Here is a 19,521-nt window from a genome sequence, read left to right as displayed (position 1 = left end):
TAACACCTATGCTAATACCTCCAGCTTCAGTTTCCCAGCCTGATGTAAAAAATGTTTCAAGCTATTCAGTTCGTTTAAGCCCTATTCTTAATTCAGCCTCGACAATGGAAGCGGCCCCTGCTCAGATGCTTCCTGGCCTAAAACAAAACAACAGTATCATGCAAGTTATGCAGCAAGCTGCCAAGCAGATATCCCCACTAGTGAATCAGCCGCCATCTGAAGTGACCCACGCTCCACAAAATCTAATGGCTGGCCAAAGCCAGCTTATAGCACCCTTGACATCAACAAATACAGGAACTGTCTCAAATACATCCCATACAAGTGTTGATCTTCTCCAGAAACTCAGGTTGACCCCACAGCATGACCAAATGCAACAGCAGTCTCTCACTAAGACTTCCTTAACACCAAACGTCTCTGCCTCTGTTGGCCAACTTGCAACACCAGAAAGTTTCAAAGAATCTCACAGTAAGCCATCAGCCTTGAACAGCAAGATAATCTCTCCCCTTCAGGTATTCTGTGGGTTTTTATAGCCATGAAACTTTAGACTGTGTTCAGACTATGTGTATTTTCCCGTGGAAAATGTGCTGTTACATATTAGCCTTTTAAAAATAATTGGGACTTCCACTGTGTGATATTGATTGAATTGCTAACTTAGAAATCCAGTTCTTTTAGGTTTTTTTTTTAGCATCTGCTCAGTGACAGACTCGTCTGTAGAGGAGGTTTTTTGAGCTGTTGCTGTTGGGGATTAAGGAGTCCCAAAGAATTCATTTGTACTTGTGTCAGGAAAACACTGCTAAGAATGATGCTCTGGGAAGGGACAGAAGGTTACAGACTGATCCATTTTGAGAGTTGATGCTGTGGCAGTCTAGCCTGTGCCACATTTAAAAGTACAAAATTAACAGTTTCCTGTTCCTGGTTCTCTTGCTTTGGATGTTTTGTACTCCTTCCATTTTGACCCCCTGCTGCTGGGAATACCTGTGGGCTACATTGTGATATTCTTAGTTATTTAGTAAAATGGATTGTAAATGGAGTTATTTTGTCTAATTGACTGCCTTGGTTTGTTTTATCCCAGTATTGCTTACAAAGGATCTCTTCAACTTTTTATTTCTTGGAGGAGAATCTATTGTCTATGCCTTATTATAAACCAAAGCAGTAAATTTGTTTTGAGAGACTAGGTGAAAATGTCACTGCTAGTCTATGGGTTTAATGCACGTGGCTTTGTGTTCTAAGTTATTTTCTATTAATTAGTGTTGCTGTGCTGTATAATTGGCTACCTTAGGAGTAAAGACATTAATGAGTTTGGGTTATTGGATTTCTTTTTTCTCCAAAGGGAGTAACTTTCTGTAGTGCCCACCTCTGAGGTGATGCAAAGACTTCTCTTCATTTTGTTGCATTGTTATTTTATTTATGTTCATGCAGACTAAGCCAGTGTTTGATTGTGTCTTCTTGCATCTTGGGTACAGTGATTATGCAAGAATAATAAAAAAACAAACAAACAAAACCACTTACAGCTACATCTGCATGAATTTCCTAATGTTTATTATATCCAGTACTTGTTGTTGGGTTTTAACAAGATCCTTGGTAGCCCTGTCTGGGTCAGCTGCTACTCTTTGCTATTAATATGGTGAGGACTTACTCATAACAGAGATCTAATCAGCAGCTCAACTCTTCAGCCTGTAACTTGTCCTAAGTACTATTTTAGAATACTGTGTATCTTTCAGGTGTTGCTTTTCTGTCCTCAGAAGAGTTATCCCTGTCTTAATGTTGAAGAAACTTGTGTTTTCTTTGTTCTGTCTTTATAATTACCTTATTTCTAATTTACTGCTGCTGTTGAAAACTTTCAAGAAGGCTGTGACTGCTACATGCTAGGATTACTTTACTAGCAGTCACCTCTTTGAGATGTTTGGACTGATTCATTTTCAGAGGGAGGAGGAGGTCCAAGTGTAGCATTGGGTAGCTATCTTGATCTAGTATTGAAGAACTGCACATTCTGAGCAATATTTTTCTATATAGTTGCAGATGTCCCTGCTCACTGCAGGGGAGTTGGACTAGAAGACCTTTAAAGGTCCCTTCCAACCCAAACCATTCTATGATTCTGATTTTCCTTCATGTGCTATTAAGCCTTGGTGCAGATTTGACTGAAGATTGTGACATCTTTGAGCATATAGAAAAGTTGGCTGGATTTATCCATAACTGCCCTTGACTGCGTTTATTCGATGTCTGTTTAATAGCCTTGGCAATTCGCTCTTCGTATGCCAGCCTTGCTTTTTCCTTCTACCATGTCCACTGTGTGTGCGTGTCTTCATTAGACAGAATTCTCCATAGTCCAACTACAGTCTCAGACTAGCAAAAGACCTCTTAACTCTTGTGAGATTAGGCTTTAAGAATTATTACCGCTTCATAAAACTCATTTTATTTTTGTCATTAAGGACTGTAAATTCCCTGAGTGTTTTTTATTGCAGCTCAAGTGAGATAAGTACTGTCTGTTGCAAAGGGTTTTTCCTGTTCTATGTTGCCAAGGAGTATTACAAATGGCTATAACAAGCCTTTCAAAGAATGCCACAGGAACTTGCTAAAGTACCTTATCTACATGCCTTTTATTGTGTTTTCTAATATTTTATAATACTTGAATGTTATTATACTGTAGTTTTGAAATCTGTCTAAAGAAATATCTGGATGCTGTTTGTAAAGCTATGAAATACTTCTGAAATTCTAGCCGAAAACAGCATTTAATTTTTGTGGAGGTGATTAGATCAAACTCAGAAAAAAAAATATTGAATTTAGGCTTCCTGGAAATTTACCAAACTGATTACAAGGTGCTGAACTCTTCACATTGTAGCATTTGTTTTGTTTCCAGTTTCAGTGTGTTAATGTTTAGATTTATTTTTTTTAAACTGTCCTGGTCTTTCTTCAGAAGTGTTTTGTTATGGCTTTACTGGTTTGCTGTAATATTGAAGGCATAAAATATAAATTCAAATATTTCCTCTTTTTCCAACTTCCTATTGATGATATCAGTTTTTCAAAATAGATCATATTAAATCTAAAATCTGTTAAAAAGTGCATTTTTCTGCTTTCACAAAAACAGAAAAACACCACTGGAAATTCAGCTGTGGATGCTAACCTGTGAATTATGCTTTCTTTTTCACTTAGACTGTACAACAAAACAAGGAATCAGAAGTATTTCCACAGACAAAGACTTTGTCTAAAGCAAGTCAAGTAAGTGAATAAATACTTCTACTAATTGTTTGTTGTTGGTTCTGTTGGGTTTTTTTAAAAGGGGGGGGGATGTAAAACTCCCTCAGTAGTTGGTGTCTCATTGCCCTCAGTCATTGCCCACTGACCATATTTAAAGTGTTGTAATGAAGCAGTTCTGTAAACTCCTAAGGAAAATAATTGGCAAAGTAACTACAGGCTCCTTTGATTACGTAGGTGAAAAGCTCATCTTTTATTCCATGTGCTGTGTGTAGACAATTCTGGAAGATAACAACCACATGAGGAGAAAGGAGTCTGCATACAAGAATATTGAATACTGTTACCTTCTTCAGCTTTTAAAATGAGAATTACTATTGCTCTTAATCTTCATAGGTAGATATTTCTTCATTAAGAGCAGCTCTTCTGTAATATCTGACTGAATAATAGTGCTACAATTATTTTTTTTTATGCTCCTCTCTTCAGCCTTTATAATAGTGTTCATTCTTACTGGACACTGTGCTTATTAATTTTCTGTTCTTTTACAGGTTGCACCTCCACAGTTTGTTACAGCCACAACTACAGTAACACCTTCAATCCTCTTGTCTCCCAGTGTTTTTCAGCAATCAGCTACAAAAGCTACTGAAGTGGAGAATAAAGCCAATTCTTCTTCACCTTTAACACTTGGAACAACAGAATCTCAGACTATACCTCCTACTGTTCTCAGTAGATCTCAGCTTCAGGAAGCACTGATACATCTAATAAAGGTTCTGTCTTTATAGAACTCAGTTTCTGAGGGATGGGATTCCAAGTACAGTAGCCAGTACTGAGAACTTCTGTACCCTATAGCTCCTGTTACCCTGAAACACTGCAAAAGTTCTTCCATTCTGTTAGAAGGGGTAGTTTACTCCCTGTAGTGTGGCACAGCTTGCTCCTTTTGGTGGCAAGATGCAGGACTTGGAAGGACAGAGCTGTGCATCAGATGTGTCCTTTCACATCTGTATGAATTTGCAAACAAGAGAGGAAAAAGTTGCACTAGTAGAAGTCCTGGTATGGGGATGGGGGTTAGTTTTGTTGTCTTTGTGTTTCTGCTTTCCTAAGAAAAGCTTTCCTTTTTCCAGTTCCCTGGAAGTGTTCCTGATCTTCAACTGAAGTCTGTGTCTTGCAGATGAAAATTGCTATTTCTAGGGACTAAAAAGTTCAGTTGATTAAATTGTGATGTTGGGAGTAGCTGTGCCTTGAGATAATTTTGACCTCTAATGTCACGGTGAAGTTGCCAGGAATGACAAACTGTTCTTTGTTAACTCGGGATTCTCTTGCCCTCTCTGTGCTGATGTTAGTAGAGCTTACAACCAAAATGCAAATCTAAAATAACAAACAAGATCTTCCCAGCAATAAAGTTGTTAGGACCAAAAAGGGCTGCTACCAGATCCCATCACTAGCTAGGTTGCCCGATTTATCTATGTTGTGTCTTTTTGCATAACCTTCTCGTGTTTGATGTGTATGTTTTTTCTCTTTAAAGACTTAAACTAGCTTACTTACACCTCTTGCAACTGAGCTCAACTGCCAGAAGTTTTATTCTTATGAGAGCCATAGCACACTGATTCTCACTTGGTAGTCTAAAGAACATCATTGTGGTGGCTTTAGAGAGCTGATAATAATGTTTGTCTCCGATCTTCTCTTTATATAGAGAGGTAGCTGAATGAAGACCAAAATAGACATGCCTTGGAGCATGGCAGTACTTTCACAGCACTTGGGATTCCAAATTTGCTGGGCATATCTTGTTAAAAGAATAATACACCTTCAAGCTAGCTGATTAGATACCAGTTTTGTAAACTTGTCATTTGAAGGAATTAGACTCAAGAAATGCCTCTAAATATTGTCTATAGATTAAACCAACTCATTTCCCAGTCATGTTTTGACACGAGAATTCTTGTATAACACAGTACAATCCCATTCAGGCTGTGCTCTGACGAACAGAAATAATATTACTTGCAACATGCAGACTTTATTGGGGAGCCTGTACACAGGATGGAATTCTCTGTGTCTGAGACTAAGGTTTGGACTCTGGAAGGAAGTGAAATTATGTGGCCAAGGTTGACCTAGTGACCCCTATTTCGTTTGTTTGAGCATCCATTGTGCTTAGTGATCTCTTTAGCTTTCTTACCAGCTTCATGGTTCAAAGTCTGTATGTTGTCCAAAAAGCATTGCCTTTTTTACAAGTACGCAGCTAGTTCCCTTCTCTTAACTCTCAGACAGGACTATAAGGAAACCTTATGCACAACTTAAATGGCATTAAACTTTTTTGCATCTTTTTACTAATGTTTCTAATGTGTTTTGGTTTTTTTTCTGCAGAATGATTCCCGTTTTCTCAGCACTATTCATGAAGTCTACTTGCAAGTCCTAACCAAGAACACAGACAACATTAAGCTATAATTGAAGCTAAACCTACTTAAAATATATCCATTCTAGAAACAATTATGCCTCGTCTATAAAACTAATATTTTTGTAAAGAATATTTAGTTTTCAACGTCCTGAATTTGAACCTGTTAGGAAAGACTATTCCTTAAATACAAAAATAATGTTCTCAGAAGTGATCTAGGTTTTCACTGTGATCATCACCAGCAAACCTTTGTTTTTATTGGAGAGGGGACTTAAGTTGCGTTTCTGCTCTCATTAGCATTAAGTGAATGTGCAGATGTTTGCTTTGGCTTTCATTTCTACCTGTATTCACTCTTCAAGGATTACAAACTCAATACTACTTAAACCAGCAAATACATAGTACAGTGCACTACACCACACCAGAGCAAAATTCATTTGTGGGAACATAGTTCCAGTTTGGACTGAGGAAGAGGAGAGCAAAATGCCCTGTGATTCATTTGGCAGGTGTGGGGAATGAACAGATCTGGAAGCCAGGCCTTTGGAGCTAAATCTTTAACAAAAGGTTTAAAGAATGTGATTTGCTCAATACATTGACAGTCTCTAGCTAACGCACATACATTCATCTTTTAAATATTCCATTAATCTTAGTTGCTTCTGTGTTGCTGACATTAAACAGGCATCCAAGTGAGTAAGGCCATTTTCTCTAAAAAGGAAAAATTTGAAATATGCAAAATCTTCAGTAATTGTATCATACAGATATAGGGGTTTTTTTAAGCAACAGAGTAGTTCTGTTGCATGTTGAAGTTCTCTTGTTTTAAATTTATAGTTAGGAGACCACCACTGGGAAGACTCTCATCCTGTTCAGCAGTGTTTGGTGTAATTTATATGCTTTGTTTCCCTTTTAGCTTAAGGATGGATCATAGTTGGCTTTCATTCCTCAGTTGCATTTGAACTGAGTGTTGAAAACTGTGCAGATGGGGAACAAATGCCTGCTTTTCTTTTGTTGCCCTCTCCTCAGATTTAGTGCATACTTCGTAGTCTGAAGTTTATCTAATTAAAATGTTATCACTTCTTATATGTGATTTAGTAGTTCACTAATGTAAGAATTTAACTGGATACTTTCCCATTTGAAATCAGAACATTTCTAATGATAGTTTCTTATGCTGCTGTGTTGGTTTACCCATGGCTTGTATTTATTTCTTAAAGGCATGCAAAGGTAATTCATAAGACTTGAGGTCCCAACTTTCTCCAGCAATAGTAGTTTTAAAGGATGCTTTTCCCAGTACAAAAGTTTAGGTTTATTGAGTAAAAAGATCTGTAGTGAGTTATGTTGCACTGCTTCTCTCTTTTCCCTCAAGCACTAGTGAAATATGAAGGAAAAAAAACAAGTTTGGCTCCTGACAACATATATGTATGTGTGTATATATCCTAAGGATTAGTTAATGTTGACGTAGTGAAGATGCACCATCATTTTGTTGGAAACTAGTAATTGAGCTTTAATTGTGACTTGTTCACAAATTGGTATGTTTTAGATACAACCAATATTTACGTTTTTATGTATTTGATCTATTTTAGGTTTTTTCATAGCTTTTTAGTGGAAAATATATTTTGTTTAGCAATACCTGCCTTCTGAAAAGGTCTTCTCAGCCTTTTGAGTTCAGTGTTTCCAGTTATATATAGTATTTTGTTAGAAAAACTTGCAAGATTCAGGGAAGAATTCTAGTGTCATGCACATCCATCAAGAAATATATTGGCTTTAATGGTAGCATTTGAATTCAGCAATATAAACTCAGCCTTGATAAGGAAGATAGGAGCTTCCTACGTGAATTCTAGAGTTACAATACTGTGTATGCGCATAAGCAATGAGACTCAAATTAGATCCAAGGTCTAAACTAATTTGTTTTATTGGGTTTTTTAGAAAAACTTTTGCTAAAAGGGACAAACCAATGAGCAGTTCCTCTGAACAAAAATGGATAGTCTAAACCAAATAGAGCTGCTTTTTATCTGGATTTAGCCAAGATGAAGTTCCTAACTTCTCACTTCTTATGGACAGCTTCTGGCTTCTTCAAAGGAAGATTTGATAGAAGTTTCTAAGAATAGAAATATTGGAAGCTGATAGTGCATATTTGTACTGTTTGCTAAATGCAGTCATATCCAAAGATCTATAGAAGTGATAGGAAGGGGTTGTATTTTTGATTCTTCAGTCATATACAGCTGACAAAAGTAATGCTGTTTAGAGTAGCAGTGCTGTTATGAGAGTTTGACTCTACTTTGGATATCCTTAACTTGTTTCCAGCTGTTCAGGAACCTCCACAAGCAGTTGGCACATCCTTACTTTACTCTGGTTTTGTAATGTGCTGGTAGCAATACATTTTTGGTTTACTTCCCCTCCACACCCCTAAATTTCAAAATTAACTGCAAGAGAAATAGAGCTGAAATTATAGTTACCAGGCAGGCATCTTTACAACAAGCAGACCTGTTCATCTTGAGCACCTGCACAGGTTTGTTCTGACCTCTCTGCACGTTGCCAACAGACACTGGAACCAACCCAGGTGTCATCTGATACACTGCAGAGTAACAGTCTGTGATTTATGACAAGTGCCAGGGTAGTGGGTTTGACAGGTAAACCTCTTTAATGAAAAGTTGTTTTGTAAAACACAGGCTCAACTACAGTGTAAAATTTGATTATTTTTTTAATGTGGATTGTGTTATTTAACAACTTTATTTTCCTGATTATTTTAACTTTTTGTATAAATCTAAAATTACAAGCTTGTCAAAGTACTTGATTCATGTTAGCTGTGTCTAGGAATAATTAGTGTGTAGCAAGTTACCATGGGTCATCACAGGAAATTACTGTGACCATTTTCAAGTGATTTAAAAAAACAAACAAACAAAAAACCCTACTGAATTAATGGGATTTTACCTATTAGTTCTGAGAAATAAAATATTATTAGTTTAGACTGTTCTCCCCAAATTAATTGTATTATCTAAGCATGTGTTTTGTGGCTAGCATTAAGTCACTTAAAGGAAAAAAAAAAACAAAAACAAACCTCAAACCTAATCAAAGACAATTTTAAAACCTATAGCTGCTGAAAATCAAAATAGTTCAGGAAAATCAAAATTCACAGTTCTGTAGTTAGACTTTATCAGCTGTTATTTAATAATGCAGTTTATATGAAAGGTGCCTAACAGCTATTAACTTAGAAGCAGTATATCTTTCCAAATTAAACAAGATTTGCAGAATGATTGAATAAAGTTAAAAAAAGTGATTCATCTTGATTTCATATAAAATGTTTCATTCTGTGTATAACTACTCAATATAATATTTAAACACTGGCTACTGGATGTATCTCATTTTTGCTTGCATTTCTAATTGCTTCATTTTTATATCTTTCTGAAACCCATTATGCCATGTGTAGTCACTGATACAATTTCTGAAATATTTTTTAACACAAACTTTAATTTGGGTCTTGTTTTTAAAAGTGTTGTTCTAAACAAATCAGCCACCTTTTTGCCAGGGATTTGGGTTGCTTTGTACAGCATATCTTAACAAGAGGAATGTGTGCAATATCTATCACCTCAGTTTTGTCTGGCAATATTACAAAAATGTTAAGATGCAATATCTTCCTTTCACTTCAAGTTGGAAAAATTGCAGTATCTGTAACTTGGTGGTGTATTTATTTTTATCTATTCAGTGTATGGGCATATGGTTAGTTAGGTTTTTTTATGTGCTTTTAGTAATTTCTGAGTTTTATCACTTTTGTTGATGCACCAGTTGTAGCCATTTGCATGTTCTTTCAATATGAAGACCATGGGGAAGGAGGGGCTTCAGGAAAGATTTCTGGAAACTGGGAATGAGAATAATTGTAAGTCATTAAATGTAGATACTGCATCATTAATGTTTTTGGTATGGTATGGATTTTATAGCACCTATATATGTTTGCAGTTATTAAGTTATTGCATAAATGTTTAAGAATGAGCATTTTTTTCATCCAAAATTTTGTATGTTTGCAAATATATTTTTGTAATAAAACTTCAAAACAAATGTTTCAGCACCTCCTAAAATCTCCCAATGTTTCCTTTTATTTATAGAACTAGTAGCCTGCTAGAAGAGTGAGTTCAGATTTTATTTAGGGTTAATATTTTCCTGAGGAGAAACTCAAAACTCCTTACTTCATACTGGGGGCAAAACCAAATTGCATTTATTCACTAAAGAAGACGCAGCATGCCTGCTTGAAGGACAGTTGAGAAGAGCATCTGTCACTTGTAACAGCTTCTGGCTGTCCTCTCTATTGCTGTAAGTAGGCTTGCATTTTGGATTTGATAAGCAGACCAATTTCCTTTCGTGTGAAGAAATGCAGCTGCAAGTTCTCTATCTTGTAAGTACAGCTGTAACTGGTTTTAGTGCCTTTCCTTATCACTTCTTTTATGACATCGCCTCTCATCTGTCTAGACATGGCGTATGATACTCAATCCAGTGGTATTTTCTGATTATAGACTTTGGAAATTGCACATCTGATTGGTATCATGCAACAGATCTATTCATTTCATAAAAGTAAAATAGGGAAGCTGATGAGGAGGAAAACTAGCAGAAGTTTTGTTGGAATAGATCTTGAAATTAAACAAAAGCTTATGCCAAAGTCCTTTGGTATTAGCTAGATGCTTATTCCCATTTGAACTACCCTAAGAGTTGGAGGTCACGAGTCATACCAAATGTCACGAGAGGTCACTGAAGAGTGGTGTTCACTGCTCTAGTAGTGAATATTGAACTGACTCCTGTGCTATGTGCAGAAGCAGATTCTTCTAATAGAAGACTACAATACAAAGCAAGTACAGAAGTCATGGATTTACTGTAAGATCACTGAGGAAAAAAGTGGAAGCAGCTAACGCCTAGAGTCTATGTTCTGTGTTAGAAGTGTTGCCTCTTGGGTCAATATCAAAGTAACTTTTTTTCATTGTTGTTGCTGTTAACCTTTTTGTCTTCTCCGTATCCAGGTATTCCTGGTTACTGTTATCCCTATAAAGTGCACCCCTTTGGTTTAGAAATAAGATAATACTTCTGACTTACTATGTGTAGCTGCAGCTAAACCAGGCACTGTACAAGAAATTTATGCAGACCAAAATAATTGGTCTTTTCTTTCTTGCTAGTGTGTGTTCTACAGTTGTGTGTTCTGAGAGCATGTAAAAGCATAAAGACAGTCCATACTATGATGGTGATACAGCAATAGATAAAATGAAGGAGTAAGCAACAGGCTTCCTGAAACTTACTCACTAAAATTCAAATTTTATTTGCAGGCTTGCAGAATGAAATAACACAGCTGGCTTTTGAAACAAAATTGTAGCTTGTGTTCATGGGCCAAATTAATTTAACTCAGTGGACTCATGTATTTGGTAAGGATTCAACTACACTTCATTCCCAATACACAAGGTATTGGGAGGGGTTAACACTAGAGGATAAGAAACCTGTCATTCATACTCTTCATTTATGAACAACATGCAGTCAGATCACTAACTACAGTCTTTAGTATGGCTGAGGTAAATTTCTCTTAAGTTTATTGACCTAATCTGAAATTCAAAAGATTAGGCACTATAATATATGTCAAACAATTCTGAAAGTTATTTTCAGTGCCCAGTAGTGGAATTTCTTTTATCTTCACACACCTTCAAGTGTGAATCAGCTTTTTTCTCTCTGCCAGATTTTATGATTGAGGCATTTACTTTTGAACTGCTCTACTAACAATTTTTCACTTCCTCTTAGGATCCCTCTTCATATGAGACTCTTAATTAGGTTCAAAAAGCATTGGGAAAAGAGGGCAGCAAAGGGAATATTTTTATCAGCTGATGTATTTTTGAAAGAGCACTGCAGTAAAATGAAAGGGAAAGGACTGGTGAATAGAAGAGTCCTTAGAAGGGAACAAGGGAAGGAATAGCAGAAGAGTGTAATTAAATGTGAAAAGGAATATTGTAGAGAGACAAGTATGGCCTGTGAAGGCATTTCCCGAAGCATGGAAGTATTTAAGTTACAATTTTGTTCCTGTACTGCTCTGTGTCCTCTTCAGGTATTCCCAAAGCTCAAATGTGGTTTGCCTATAAGAATTCAGAATATTTCAGGATGTGTTCAAAACCAGACTGGTTAGGCATAATTTCCCTGCTCTAATTCTTGAGGTAGCAGAACATAATTTGCCCAGTCTGCTATGGGGTTTTTGAACCTCCATTTACAAAGGAGCATAATGGAGTTGGCTGATTCATAGCAGTACCTATTTTTTATCTTTGCTTTATGGCCTCACATTGCAGCTTAAAATCTGCTACATAAAACAAGGCTGCTCATACCTACTTGCCCTTTATCTTTCACTTTAAAGAGACCTTAAAAAATATTTCTACCATAATCTGTTCTTTAAAATTCAAGAAGCTCCATTTTACAAAATCAACCTTGGGAAATATAACCACAAAGGAATAAGCTTTCTTTATATGCTGGCTGAAATGAAAGCACTTGCCCTTAGGCCTTACTTGAAAACATGCAGGCATGTGATGTGAATGCACAAGTTGTGCTTCTTTTCTCCTCACAAAGAAGTCAAGAAGCTTTGAGTATCTACAGAGCAAAGATCTCGCAGCCTGTCTCATGTATGCCAAACTGTATGTGGTCTTAATTTAGGGAGTGTATGGCTTGCACATCCTGCTTTACTGCTTGTGATTCGTGAGAGGGACGGGAGAGGCTTAGTAGGTGATCCATCTGATTTTTCTCATGTAGACTTGAGATTTATGGATAATGCTAAGTGCCTTCTCTAGTTTATTTTTTAAGCATAAAATAAATTAGTTTCTGTTCTCTGGGGACACAGTTCTTCCATGTAACAAAATTCCTGGTAAAGGAAGCTTCTGCTGTCTTAAACTTGCTGCAAGAATTGAGATACAGGGGTGAAATTAAAGCTTACAGGATTCAGATGTGTGCAGAATCTGTTGTGGTTTACAGCAAGCCATGCTCCTGGTGTAATCTTCAAGATGGAAGACACAGGGCATCCATTAGAAGGAGAGATCTCTGCTTTCCAGTGACTGAATAGGAAGATCCTGCCACAACAGAAGCCCTTGCAGAAAACACAAACACACACGTGCAGTACTTTTAATAAGGGGCTGAAAATAAGCATAAATCGGCAGTCTGCAGATAAGAGCATATTTGTCTGAAGGAAACTGCTAAGATAAGAGGTATGTGAAATTAATGCAGATTACATACTACACAGTGATTGAGCCTGGGCCAGCGATTTAGCTCTATCTGTAGCTTCATTTGAGATAAAAAGCCTACACCTGTCCCCATGCAGTATGTATCATTTCTTGGAATTCTTGATGCTGTATTGCACGGAAATTTGAGATTTTTTTAAAATTCAATTATTTTTTTTTTCACTTTAAATTAATTAGCAGCTAAATAATGTTATTAGTGAAGACTAGCTGAACAATCTGTTCCATGTATAACTGAAGTCACTGTATTTTTGCCCATGTGGAGGGATGTGCTGGTGATGCATAATGTTCTGCATAATTAGATAATGCTTTGGCATAAATCCATCTCATCCATTCTTGAACAGTTCCCTTCTTGAAGGGCTTCTAACACAGCTGTTCTTTCACAGGGCAGGAGTAGTCAAAGCCTGTCATGTTGCAGAGGACAAGCTGAAGAAAACTTCTTTCCATTTCTTTTTTTCCATATGCATTACAGCACAAATAAATCCTGATTTATTTGGTCATTATAGCTGTCTCTCCTGCCTTCTTTCTAAGTTTACACAACCATGAAAACATTGCTGTTTGAGAGATTTCTCTTAGCATAAGTTACTGATGATAATCTTATTCTTTTAATTTTGCCAAATTCAGTGATTTGAATACAGATACTCATTTAAACTGAGTCTAAAGTGACTAATAACCTCCCACCTTGTTTGAAGTTGGATTATTAAGAATCAAAAAGAGAAAGCAAATGTGATGACTGTAGAACATTTTTCAGGTCTTCCAAGCATAGATGCAGGCAAGTGCCTCAAACTTCTACTGCGTAAGTATTTTATATTTATGTTAACAGATAACATGAAGAAATTGCAACAAGTGAAAACTCAGTTTGTAAGTTTACAAAAACTTTTAAAATACTATTAACATTTGGTTAAATTAAACTAATCTGGACACCCTCAAATATTGCTGTATAAGTATTGCAAACTTCAATTTAGATACTGTAATTCTGTTGCATTGCCAGCAGAAATGCTTTCCTAAATATCCTCACACAGCAGAGCAATTACCAAAACCAGTCATGGTGAATCCCTTTTAACCATACAAGACATGCACTGATTCGGTTTTTCTCTGGTAGGCTACATGTTAGAGATAAAAAAGTCTCTTTGTATAAAACTTGTCTCAAATTATTTGGTTTAATCTGAAGATTTTTTCATGTATCATAAAATTGACATATTTTGGAAACTTTGCAAATTTTGGTTTGTTTTCCAGTCTTTTTTTACTAAATGACATTTTATTTAGAGGCAATATAAAAATTACTATGATTTTTAAATTATTTTTATTCAATACTGGCTGCCTGTAGCTCAAAAATGGTCTGTTCTGTTATGAAGCTTTCCATAAACATTTTTCTTTTGGCAGATTGCTTTGTCAGCTGTATCTGAAGAGAAGGTTATAGTTGAGTTGAAGTACAAATATATTCTGCATGTATGTATGTTTTTCTTGTACCTTCCTCTTACGGACTTCAAAGGTGAATTGATTTTCCTGTCTGGATATTTCTGGATCAGGTGCTGCATGAGAACCTTGCATTTTCCAGGTTGCTGGTTATAGCTGTCTGTAGCTGCGTAGCAGAGACAACTGCTGTTCTATGGAAACTAAAGGATGTTTAAAGTGTTTTTCATGCTCCAGTGGGAACTGCAGAGCTGATCATTATTTCACAGCCTGCTGAATATTCTTTTCACAGGGTGTTTACTTGAGTGTGCACTTGTGCTTAACTAAAACCACTTGCTATTGCTGACAAAAGAAGAGTATTTATTTTGAGTAAGATATGACAGTATGGACTGAATCTCTGGAAAAGTTGCAGCACTGGATTTGGTCTGGGAATACACTGTGTTCCCATACACCAGACTGCAATGTTTGGAATTCCACTGCATAACTTGTCTTTTATAAGGTACGCTGCAAATGAAATGAAACCCTGTACGCTATACAGGTATGTTCAGGACTAGGTTACAATCCATGCCAGCAGTGATCTGCAGATTGCAGTACAGCCTGGAATCTGTACAGTGCTTAAACTGCAATTGCACAGCTCACTGGTCTCCTCCCATGCCTCCACTCATTTTCTTTACTCACTGTTGTTTGGATTTTGTAGGCAATGAACTACCTAAGCACTCAGTGTTCCTACTAGACTTTGATTTTGGAATTTCTTTTGAGAACAATTTTTAAGGCAAAATTGGGCACATAGCCCCATAGTAGCTAAACGTCCTGAATTGCAGTAGTTCTGAGTGGATGCAGCTCCTGCTCTGGTAAACAGGGTTGCGTGTACTTATGTCAGCAATGCATTTTTGCAGTATCTCAGCAAATGACAGCCATAGCTCAGCTTCCATGCTTCTGCTGCACATAATGCCCTGACTGTGAAATGTGTGGAGGAGGGGATGGAAAAATCCAGTTGTCCTCTGTATGTATTTAAGAAGCTGTCTAGTCTAATGGTTAATACTGAAGCTAACGAGATGTGATTGTATATACTGAAGCAAGACTGTTTGGCCATACATTTGCATCCTTGTTTTAATCATACTGTACATGGTTTCAGAGGTATATGGCAAGAATGTGAAAGAAATGTTGACTGTTGTACACAATGCATACCATGACTTTAGCTATTGCTTTACAGTCCATCACACTTGGTCAACATTGCAGAAATAATATCCTACTTCAGTAGATCAAAGTGCAGGCACTGACACAAGGTGGAATTTTGTCCTGTGTATGCTTGAGCTGCTGCTTTGACAACACAATACCATAAATAAGCACTCAGTGATGCAGTATGAGGATTCAGGGAAAGGAGGGTGAGTTCCAGGCAGTAATCGGCCAATGACATTACCTAAACTAAGTCTATCTTAAAACCTTTCTACCATCCAGATAACAATGGAGGAAAAAAGTAAATTGTGAGCCATAGTAATACTGGTCTTATCCAGATCATCCCCTTTATTTTCTTACAGGAGGGAAAAAAAGAAGCCACCATATGTCCAGCCTGAGAAGGCAGTTGATGAGAGTGCTATTGCTACAGTACACTTGGGGGAACAGTTTGTTAGGGAGCCATTCAAGAGCATATCTTCACTGTAATCAGAGACTTGATCACAGGCCTTCCTCTTCAGCCAAAGAATGAAATCAGCCTGGACCAAAAAAGTCAAAATTTAGGCTATGATCTAGTCAGTGTCTATTTAAAAGAATTGTGAAGGAAAACAAAAGACATTGACTAAGGAGCAGGGAGTGACTGAATTCTATTTTAGTTGACTGTTACCTCACTTTGTCACTATCAATGATGTATGCAGAGAGAAATAGTAACAGCCTGGCAATACTCACACTGTATATACATAAAACATGGAGTCAATTAATAGAAGCAAAAACATAGTGTAGAAATTACTTGGTTGTTCTTGTGACAGCTGCTTCCATAATGGTATTTTTCTACTGTGTTTATAGATAGTACTAGCCATCCAGAAAGATGAAGTACCCACATCTATAGAACAGGCTTTTTGTTTCCTGATACAAATGTGTTTTGGAAGTTTTTGGAAACTTATTGCCTGCCACTGAAATTAGAAGGGTGTACAGCCATGTTCTCTTAATGTATCTTCAGTCAACACTAAATATGTGGAGTTTGGTATCACAGCCCTTATTTCACCTAGGCTTGGACTCATTTGAAGTATTTTATGCACCTCTTCTAAACCACAGGTTAGGGTGGAACAAGTTCTCCTGCTTAACCTCGCTCAACTGCCATGAAGTTATCCATGTCACTGAGATGATAGCTGAGCCAGATGTTAACATCTGTCTAAAGAACAGTGTTTAAATAGCAGGGGCGACAGAAAAATTGCCATTCCCTTCCCTAGCACAGCCAGTATTTTAAACAACTGCTCTTAATTGGTAAGCGTGGAGCAGAACTCAAGCTAATAAATGCTGCTATGCTAGTAACATGGCTCTGTGGCTTCACCTGCACCAGCAGGTAGGACATTCCAGTATAGCAGGTCTATAGAATACATGAGACACTGCTGAAGACTCAACGTCTGCACTATATGTGTTTTTGAATTCTGCTCCAGACTAGTCCTTGTCTGTCCTGTTGAACTGAATACTTATTAATGGTTGGGGTGTATTAGCTGCTTTCTGAGACTGAATTTTCTGTTTCATCTTGATTTGAAAAGAATCCAGTTCATGAGCTCTGAGACTGCTCTGCAGGGCAAGACAAAGCACAGTGAGCAGGGATGATCAGGAGATTTGATCCAGGATGGTACTTCTGGCTCAATCTGCTTTAGACTTCCCTTCTGACCACATGGCTGCAGATGGAATCGAGTGTGGTGTTACCTTCAGAAGGGCTAAGAGGTAGTGGAAAGGATGCGAGGAAGGTCAAAGGAGAAGAGGGAAAGTTGTGTAACTTGCTTGGAGAGGTTGGTAACCCCTCACTTTACAAAATTAGGCCTATTTGAGTCTATGGCACAGCCAGATCCCTAGGAAGATACTTGCTGGTATATAGCAGGTATAAGGTTCAGTTAAGGATCTTTTATGGGGAACTTAAGTAACAGTAAATTCAAAACTTATCCAATAGTTAAGGTAGGTTTTATAGTTGAAAGTCTGAAAAGGAGGAGCCTTAAATCAGTAATTCTGTTGTAAATGCTATTTGTAACTCTTCAGATCTTTCACAGTCCCCCCACTGAACATATTAATTTGGGCATCATAGTCCCAGGAATAAAAGAAATCCATTATTGTTAAACTACAGTGGATTTCAACAGGAATATCGTGGGGAAACTGCTACTAGGAATGGCTGTTGATTGCCTCCACCATGTCTGGCAGTCCTTTTTCTATGTCTCCTCAGCTAGGATCTTTGCTATGATTTCCTACACAACTAGCTAATTTCTAGCAATCAAGTATTATTTAATTTCCAAGTTGTTGTTTAGACATAGCATGTTACAGGGCATATCACAGAATGTTAGGAATTGGAAGGGATCTTGTAAGATCATCTAGTCCAACCCCCCTGAAAGAGCAGGATCACCTACAGTAGGTCACACAGGAACATGTCCAGGCAGGTTCTGAATGTCTTCAGAGAAGAGACTCCACAACCTCTCTGGGCAGCCTGTTCTAGTGTCCTGTCACTCTCAAGGACTTAAGTTTTTCCTTATGTTTACATGGAACCTCCTGTGCTACAGCTTGCACCCACTGCCCTTTGTCCTACTGTTGGACATCACTGAGAAGAGCCTGGGTCCATCCTCCTGACATTCGCCCTTTACATATTTATAAACATTAATGAGGTCTCCCCTCAGTCTCCTCTTCTGCAAGCTAAAGAGACCCAGCTCCCTCAGCCTTTCCTCAGAAGGGAGATGTTCCACACTCTTATGAGGAAATGCTATGATGTCTTTCTGTACCTTGAGACAGTAGCAGATCTGCACAATGACCCTTGAAGTGCATTTACAACCTCAGTTCTTGTCTCTCTGCTCTAAGGGTGCATTGCTCTGCCATTGGAAGCTCTTGGCATTACAGGCCATGTCTTCAGAGTTCCTAAGTTTAAACCAAGGCTTATGCAATTCTCATCAAGCTCTTCCATATCCCAGTTTTACTGTTCATATCACTTCAAAGTGTACTACTGAAATTAAAAGATTTGAGTAACTAGTTCTGCAAAAGAAAGTAAAGTAGTTAGCCTACCTAATTATTTTAAAGTAGCACACAGATTGGAGCATAGCAAATGGCAGTCACAGCAACTAACCTTTGTATAGCGCTCTCCAAAATGAACTCTGCACTTTGCCACTGTCCACTTGGTTGTTCGGCTCTGTTTTTTCCTTCTTCCTGGCATATAGCCTATTTCCAGTTTAGTTTTTCTTCTGAAATTTTTTTATTGAAAGGATTTTTGAAAAGACAACTGATGGAGCATTTAAAGAAAACAATTAAGCTGAGGGAATGGTGTCTGCTTTTATTTCTTCCAATAAATCAGTTAGTTTATGGAAGAAAGTTTTATCTTAGCCAGCTCAGAGTTTCACATGTTACTATTTAGATGCCATTTGTCAAGTGAGCATGGATGGATGCTCGGTAAATACATGTGGCTTCATTCCTGAGAAACACAGTCTCTAGAGTCTTGAAGACAAAGGTGTAGTTTTTTTAATGTAAATGGTACACATCACTAGTGTCTTCTGAAATCAGATGATGATAGCACTAGTTCACCAGATGTAACAGTTTACACTTAAAAAATTTTAAAATATATTAGTATTTTTAAATAATATAATACAGTTTCCAGGACAAACTACCAGTGGACAGAACACCGAAATACATGGAGACTGCAATGCAGGAGTACCAGCTTGCATGAGCAAGATGTGAAGTATTTTTGTTGTTGTTGCCTGTTGAAACTTTTTTTTTCCAGATTGTGACTTTTAGTGCTGCTTGAGCATTTTGTAACAAATATGAAGTATTTAACTCGCCTTTAATGTCATGGTGCTCAGAATTGCTACAGAAAATGTATATTCTGATTGAAGGCAGGTGAAGTCAATCTTTTATGCAAAAGTCTCCGTATTTGTCATTTTTTTAAAGGTCTGTTATAGGAATATGTATTTTTGTCTTGAAAGGAAGCCATGCAGGGCACTTCCTTCGCTATTTCTCCTGCCTCTGTAGAGGAACAAGGTAGTGGGTGCAGTGACATTCCTTCACAGACAGGAACAGGCTCGAACTTTATCAAACAGGGTTGGAGTGGCCGAAAATCGCGAGTTAAAGCCCCTTCCTCTAAACCCGGCAGGTTCCAGC

The 19,521-nt window shown here is 37.4% G+C and overlaps 1 protein-coding gene across 1 annotated transcript in view; it reads left to right on the top strand.

The window, feature by feature from the left end:
* LOC104526300 (mRNA-decapping enzyme 1A) overlaps nt 1–5,625 on the top strand; it is a 29,263-nt gene extending 23,638 nt beyond the window's left edge. Inside the window, 4 exon segments of the mRNA XM_029085403.1 lie at nt 1–509; nt 3,151–3,216; nt 3,738–3,956; nt 5,545–5,625. The exon segment at nt 1–509 is cut by the window's left edge and continues 28 nt beyond it. Of these exon segments, the coding sequence (XP_028941236.1) occupies nt 1–509; nt 3,151–3,216; nt 3,738–3,956; nt 5,545–5,625 (875 nt within the window).
* The last annotated feature ends 13,896 nt before the right edge of the window (nt 5,626–19,521 follow it).

The sequence above is a fragment of the Antrostomus carolinensis genome, unplaced genomic scaffold (genome assembly GCF_000700745.2).
Source record: "Antrostomus carolinensis isolate BGI_N321 unplaced genomic scaffold, ASM70074v2 scaffold17030, whole genome shotgun sequence".
NCBI classification, from domain to species: domain Eukaryota; kingdom Metazoa; phylum Chordata; class Aves; order Caprimulgiformes; family Caprimulgidae; genus Antrostomus; species Antrostomus carolinensis.
The sequence above is the reverse complement of the archived record's forward strand: the minus strand, read 5'-3'. Positions and strand labels throughout refer to the sequence as shown.